A 7,691-nucleotide genomic window follows, 5' to 3' on the forward strand; every position below is an offset into this window, starting at 1 on the left:
AGGGCAAGAGGGGTAACGTTGAGTGGGGTGTGGTGGTGCTGAGGCCGGTAAGTATGGAGCCTGCAATGGCGGAAGCGGAGGCGGTCTTACAAGGCCTGAAGGAAGCTCGGCGGATGAACATTTCTAGAGTAATTGTGGAGGGTGATTGTTCTACTGTTATCGATGATTTGCAGCGGCGACGGAAGGGGCGTAGTAATATTTTCTTAATTTATGATGATATTTATAATGTTTGTAATTAGTTCAAAAGGGTTTCTTTTACTTGGGTTCGTAGAAACTTTAATATGGTTACCCATGCGCTTGCTCATTATAGACCATGGTTAGTAGGTACTCGTAGATGGGTAGAGTCATTACCCCCGAATATTGGTGTTGTAGCTCGTGCGGATTCTATTAATAATAATCCTTAAACCCCTTTGGGTTTATTTCACGAAAACCGGAAAGTATTAACGCTTATCCACTTATCCTAGAAATATCCGGATATAACTAGAGGCGGCAATCATTGACACGACCCGAAAACACGACACGAACTCGACACGAAGTTAGCGTGTTAGGGTCACAACGTTGTGACTCATTTAATTAATTGGATTGACACGACACTACACGAAACTTAAATGGGTCGGGTTAGGGTTGATGTCTTTTGACACGAACCCGGCACGAATAACCCATTTATTTAAAATTTTCATAATATACTTGGCTTGAGTCAACAATTGAATAAAACAACTTAAAAATTAGCATTTTGATTCATCATTTTGGTGGAAAATAGGGTTATAAGCGTTGTTTATAGCATTAATTTATTGGAATAAACGGGTTAAGTGAGTTAAAAATGACCTGCTTAAAGATAAATGGGTTAAATAGGTCGGGTTGGGTTATAGAAAACTTAAATGGGTCGGGTTAGGGTTGAGACAAATGACCAATTAGGCCGGGTTAGGATTGAGGTATTTGTGACCCGTTTAATATTGACACGAACACGAACACGACACGACCTGGTCTTTTTGCTAGGTCTTGATATAACTTCGTCAAATTAGGAAATAATGGATTCCTTGTATGACAAGGAATCAGATTGTAACTACAAAAAATTTTAGGAAATTTGTTTTAGGAAAAAAATTACATAATTGTTATATTAGTCATTGTATAGGGGAGACTCTCTCACAATCTCACTCTCATACATGGAGGAAAAGAAAAGGGGTTATTTGGCTGACGATGAGGATTATGTTGAATACGTTCCTGTGCATAAACGAAGGGCAACTGCCACGGCTATGAACAACGTCAAAATCGCGGCAGATAAAGCGAAAGAGTTCAAGGTTTCAAACCCAAGCCTTCTTGTACAGGTTATGCAAATGAAAAAACAGTCTGAGGTTTGCCCTACCACGCAGATGGTCCAACAAGAGAAAGATATAATCGACCAACTCTCTGACCGTAAAACGGCCTTGATGTCAGTCAGTGAGTTGGCTAGGGGCATTACATACACTGAACCTCTTTCAACCGGATGGAAACCCCCTCGGGTGATTAGAAGGATGTCGAAGAAGCATTCTGATAGGTTGAGGAAACAATGGTGCATCAGTGTCAACGGGGATGATTGCCCGCCGCCTATTCAAAGTTTTAGGGATATGAGGCTTCCGGAGCCTATTTTGAGGAAATTGAAAGAGAAGGGTATTGAGAAACCGACCTCAATTCAAGTTCAAGGGCTTCCGGTTGTGTTATCAGGTCGGGATATGATAGGGATTGCATATACTGGGTCTGGTAAGACTTTGGTTTTCGTGTTGCCGCTTATAATGGCTGCATTGCAGGAAGAATTGATGATGCCTGTTGTTCATGGAGAAGGGCCTTTTGGGTTGATAGTTTGTCCATCTAGGGAGCTTGCTCGGCAGACGTATGAGGTTATTGAGGAGTTTTCAGACTCGCTGAGAGACGCTGGGTATCCGGAGATTAGACGGGTTTTGTGCACTGGAGGAGTCGATATTCGAACCCAAGTGGATATCATCAAGAAGGGTGTTCATATTGTTGTTGCCACTCCTGGTAGACTCAAAGACTTGCTTACCAAAAAGAGAATGAATCTTGATAATTGCAGGTATCTATGCTTAGATGAGGCTGATCGATTAATCGATCGAGGATTTGAGGATGAAATCAGAGAAATGTTCAGCTATTTTAAAGCTCAGAGGCAAACTGTTTTATTCTCTGCCACAATGCCTAGTGAGATTCAGAACTTCGCCAGAAGCGCATTGGTTAAACCTATCGTTGTAAACGTTGGCAGGGCTGGAACTGCCAATCGGGATGTCATCCAAGAAGTTGAATATGTCAAGCAGGAGTCCAAGTTCATTCACCTTCTCGAATGCTTGCAGAGAACGCCACCCCCGGTTATAGTATTCTGCGAGAACAAGACTGGTGTGAATCACATCCATGAGTATCTCCTGATCAAAGGAGTTGAAGCAGTCGCACTCCACAGCGACAAAGATCAAGAGGACAGGGACTATGTCATAAAATCATTTAAATCCGGGAAGAAAGATGTGTTAGTCGCCACTGATGCTGCCTCAAAAGGGCTTGACTTTCCTGATATTCAGCACGTTATCAACTATGACATGCCTGCCCAAATCGAGAACTATGTGCATCGCATTGGGCGGACAGGAAGACGTGGGAAGAAGGGTTTGGCTACAACGTTCATAAATAAAGACCAGAGCGAAACAACACTGCTTGACTTGAAGCATCTTCTGCAGGAAGCCAAGCAGAAGATACCACCTGTCTTGGCTGAGCTGCAGGATCCAGCAGAAGAAGTTAACTTTCATAAAGGGTGTGCTTATTGTGGTGGGTTGGGCCACAGGATCCGGGTTTGCCCCAAGCTAGAGCATCATAAGACACGGTTAATTGTTGACAGCACAAGGGATTGCTTAGGAGGTGGAGGATACAAGGCCGAGATTTGATAACCCTGTCCCTACTGTAATTAGTCCTGCTTTTTCGCGATTTCAACTCTTTAAGAGCTATATGTAACCTATTTGTATTTAAGTTTCAACACTTCTCTGAGATTTGCTGCCATATTGTTATGGATTTTGTACAATGAAATTATGTTTTATGGATGAAAGAAATAATGGCAATGCCATTCTTCTCTGTTGTTAGTCATTGCAGTCACGTTTAAATCACCAAAGAAAATTAGATCCTCGAAAATAAATTTCACTGGTAGGCATCGCAAATTATAAGTCGGCCAGAAAATAGAATATGACATTATGAACAATTATACTACCATATACTCCGCATACTATAGATCATTATACCAGAAAATTTAACAGGGAGAGTTGTTTAAGTATGAAAAAATATGTTTCCTTTCAGGTTATCTAATAAATTAGTCATTGTCAACCCTAAATTGGTTAACAAAAATACATAAAGAGCCATGGAAAAAGTAGTCTTGCAATAAATTATTGTTAGACCGTCTGATACAAGAATTTGTGATAAAAATAGCATCGAACTGATGACTACTTCACAATTTCAGAAAAAAAATGCAACGGGCGTAATCAACTATTTTTGTTATTCCATGGTAATCCAAAATCATTTGAAGAACAAGTTAGAATTAATGTTAAATATATGCAAATTAAAAGGGTATTCAAAGTTTGAACAAAGGAGGTATGGGAGGACAAAAAGGAAGTGTATTTAAAAATCAGGCGGCAATCACGGTGACCCTACACCACCTAGAATCCTATTCTTAATGTATATTCTTTGTAAGTTTGTATGACCAAGGAAATAAGTTGATTTGTAAATAGTGTTAGGTGCGTTTTTGTGCCCAAACATATCCCATCCCCACTTTGGCTGTCATAAACCTTTACATAACAACTACATACAGACACAGTAACTCTTACATAACTTATGTCAAGCTTAGGTAAATCCGGGTTCAGCTCGAGATTGTCTATAGAATTTTGACTTTTGGGTTCGTTTTAAATCTTTCCATGATTAAGAACAATAGGAATTATCTCCCGATATGCAAAAATTCCGGCTATTAGCATTTTGCAGTAATTGTTTAGTCAGAAAAGCAAACTTAAGTATAGTGAAGTGTACTAAAAATGTGAGTATCTGAAAAACGGTCAAAGTAAGAAAGTTTGTTAAACATCCATGTACTGTTTGGCAGAATATGGTTAACCTAAGATAAACTATTGTTGGTACATTACTATCTGAAAGATGTGTGTCCCAAGAAAAGTCAGAAACCAGCCATATACTTAGCTAGCCTTCACATACACGAGCCTTAGCTCATACTATTTGCTAAACCCTCACATTCTGATGGCTACCCTTCTCCAAACTCTTGACTTCATTTGTTAATGCGTTTCGTCACTTCATCTACCTATTCACTAAACTTACATTGCGACCTAGGGGTGACCACAATCGGCTGTGCATTAGAATTTATAGGATCCCATACTTGGTAAAGCCGAGTTCAAAAGTTTGAACCTCGGTATTCATGTTCAGTTATTAAGTTTAGGAATGTGCAACCAAACGTGAGCCCATGACATCCATTTATCGCATATTCCCTCCAATCTAATTCAATTGATTCCGGCTTTTGCGCAGTCTCCTATATTGCATTTTTACCCCGAGAATATAATTTTGCCAAACATAATACGGAGAATATGTTAGTGTCATACTTAAATTTTTATTATATCTTTCAACATATTAAACGTCAAAATTTTGAGCTCGAAAATGAAGTGAAAAGAAAGGTGAACTGAGAGGGATCTTGAATCAGTAACATCGCGACTAATCATTTGATTAATTGTCTTATCGCCTAAGATTTGTCGGTTAGACTAATAATAGAAAGAGGTAATGAGGTTTAAAAACTTGATGATAAGGATAAAAAGAGGTAAAGTTTACACTAATGAGTAATTAGGAGCCTTACATTTTCTTAAAAAAGAACAGCACAAGACTCTATAAATCATAAATAAAGTCCAACATTCCCTATATAATATGCTCACAATGGCCCCTCAAAGCTTACTTTGGCACTTTCATTATATCAGACAGGGACCATTAAGTAAGGTAGAAGAGAACACAATCAAAGGTTTGGAGCGTGTGATCCAAAAATTTACCAATAAAAATTCATATCATTTCTCAATTTCCTAGAATTCTCGGTCTTTTATAATCCTAGGAGCCGAAAGTATAGCCATTTTTATGTTTAAGAGAAATTGCAATTAGCAAATTGTAAGTTACACAAAATGTTGCTTAGAAACTCCATTTCCAACACCAAGAAGTTTTTCTTGAAAACCATCGATAATTTCAAGTCGTTTCTTTCTAAAGACAACGCTTATGAGAAGATACCTAAGACGCCGAAAATTGAAGCTTGCAGCAAAGAGTTGGATAATTTTTATGTAGAGTTTACCAGTCAATGGGACTCTCATAAGGGCAAGCTGAGGAATAGAGCGCATAGGAAACCCAGAAGAAGTCAAGAGGTCTACACAAAACTTGACCAACAAAAAAACTATGCCGCGAAAGAGAATGTGGCGCCAGTGATAGCTAGCCAATCATTCGAATTCCACCCTCAGAAACTGGCAGATGGTGACACGGTGAAGCGGGTTACAAAGGTGAGAAATGATTATGTTACGAGCAGGAGTCCTACAAATGTCGTTCAAGATGAGTTTTGTGCTAAGAGTGTAAAAGAGAGTAGGGTGAACATGATTTCACAGAAGTTAAAGGAGCTTGAGCTGATGGACAAGGGTAATGTTGATTATAAGATGGATATCGAAGAGGTTCTTCATTACTACTCTCGTCTTACGTGTCCTGCTTATATGGACATTGTTGATAAATTCATCAAGGAAATATGCACAGAATTTTTGGGTCCTCAAGTTTCTCCACAAGTTAACATTCTAAGACCACCACTGAAATAAGTGAATTTGCAGGCTTTTCGCTCATAAAAGCCAAATGATGTAGACTTGATTTGAAGATTCTTACAATAAATGATGTAACTACAGTTTTTTAACAGTTTTTTTTTTTCTCGTTAAGTGTTCATTTGAAGGCAATCATAGGGTTAATTTCTTTTATAAGCATTTGTACTATGGTACTTCAGATTCTGAGCTCTCGTCGAAAATGTTCTCATAATTATGCCTTTTCTTGTTTTTCTCTTCAAACCTATTCTTTCTGCTTTTTCGTTTATATTGCTTTGTTTAACTGTTGTTTATTCGCATCTCTTTGTTTATTCATTGTTATCTCCTCTTATTGACAGTTTCGTATTCATCTCAAATCATCTTAGTACTGAAGCTTTGTTGTTTTTGATGATTATGAGTTCGGAGTTCAGACTCTGAGGTGAAAAAGGCAAGAAATAAAAACAAACTTAAATAATTCAGCTTCAACAAAATACAATGATTTAGATAATTCAAGCATGTTCTACTCTCAGTCATTACTAAAGCATGTTACATAATGAACAAGCTTGTCAGGCAACTTAATTAAGATTCGCGTAATGCTAATCAATGTACCTTAGTTTAGAAGTTATTAGCATTAGAATGATGGGAGGTTCACCTGACAAAATAATGCATATGGAGGGTTTAATACTTGTCGTAGTCTGAATCTTCGTCATCTTCAAGCAGAGAATCGCCAAAATCTAGGAACGAACAAAAACATCATCAGTAAGACGTTGTAAGACCTGTCTTACAGTAAGGAGCATGTCGGACCATTTGACACATTGGAAGTAGAACTTTTTCATAGAAAAGTTGTAAAAATGTCACCAAAGATGTCATGTAATTCAGATGATATGGCTCTAACACTACATAAGACAATCTCAGAGAAGAAGTCGAGAAACACAAGACACTAAGCTTCAATTTTACTGCAAATTTGGAGTTAAAGCTGGAATACCGGGATAGCCTACTGTCAACCAGCTTCTTTGAACCATTAAAGCCGCAACTGTATCTGAACGTAGCTTGTTAAAATGTTGCACTAGTACATTACCAACTCTACAAAATGCTGCATCTGAAGCCACTTTTGAAACAGGAATAGCAAGAACATCTTTAGCTATCATTTGCAAGCTAAGGTCGGGTACTTCAATCCGTTATCTTGCCACCAAGACAATATTTTGAAATCATCACTTCTTGGTAGGACTTGTTCATCTAAGTAATAGTCCAACTCAGTTGTTGTAGTCTCTTTCTTCCTTTCGGTGACAAAGAAATCAAATGCGGACATGGAATCTTGCTTGACACTCCGGTTAATCCCTTGATTGGATTTGGAACGTTTTGAGGCATTGCTAATTCTAGCTTTAGCACGGTACTCTTCAAACAACTCATTACATACTTTTTGAACCCTGTCAATTTCATCTTGAGCCCCATCTTTGTATATCTTAGTGAAGTAATATTCGACAATATACATCTTGAACCTAGGATCCAGAATGACAGTTATTGCCAAAATAGTGTTGACTTCATTCCAGTATTCATCAAACTTTTCCATCATATTTGAAGCCATGGCCTTGACCACCTCAACTTCTGAGGAAACCCGTTGAGAGAGAGCCAATTTGATCTCACAAACCTTTCGAAAGTACTCATTGGCTGTATGATACTTCTGTTCAGAAAAAAACATAGCTGCCTCGTAAAAAACTGACACGATGACTTCTCGTCAAAGTACGCTATAAGAATGTCCTCCCTCACTTGTTATCGGGACACCATTTTAAAATGGGGATTTAAACTGCGCGCAAAGTTTTGAAATCCCTCATGGTTAACAATTGATAAGGGATATTTATGGAGAAGAATCATGTT

The 7,691-nt window shown here is 38.3% G+C and overlaps 2 protein-coding genes across 2 annotated transcripts; both read left to right on the forward strand.

The window, feature by feature from the left end:
* The first annotated feature begins 1,077 nt into the window (after nt 1–1,077).
* LOC141609178 (DEAD-box ATP-dependent RNA helicase 35-like) lies at nt 1,078–3,035 on the forward strand. Its single transcript, XM_074428348.1, has one exon. It carries the CDS (start codon nt 1,164–1,166, stop codon nt 2,910–2,912), a length of 1,749 nt encoding a protein of 582 aa, XP_074284449.1. The 5' UTR covers nt 1,078–1,163; the 3' UTR covers nt 2,913–3,035.
* A 1,905-nt stretch (nt 3,036–4,940) lies between these two features.
* Nucleotides 4,941–6,080, forward strand: LOC141605936 (uncharacterized). Its single transcript, XM_074424867.1, has one exon. It carries the CDS (start codon nt 5,172–5,174, stop codon nt 5,838–5,840), a length of 669 nt encoding a protein of 222 aa, XP_074280968.1. The 5' UTR covers nt 4,941–5,171; the 3' UTR covers nt 5,841–6,080.
* Nucleotides 6,081–7,691: the final 1,611 nt, after the last annotated feature.

This window comes from Silene latifolia, chromosome 10 (genome assembly GCF_048544455.1).
Source record: "Silene latifolia isolate original U9 population chromosome 10, ASM4854445v1, whole genome shotgun sequence".
NCBI lineage: Eukaryota > Viridiplantae > Streptophyta > Magnoliopsida > Caryophyllales > Caryophyllaceae > Silene > Silene latifolia.

Bases quoted from the DNA above. Each gene is read 5' to 3' on its own strand.
- LOC141609178 (XM_074428348.1), top strand. From the start codon at position 1,164: ATGGAGGAAAAGAAAAGGGGTTATTTGGCTGACGATGAGGATTATGTT.
- LOC141605936 (XM_074424867.1), top strand. From the start codon at position 5,172: ATGTTGCTTAGAAACTCCATTTCCAACACCAAGAAGTTTTTCTTGAAA.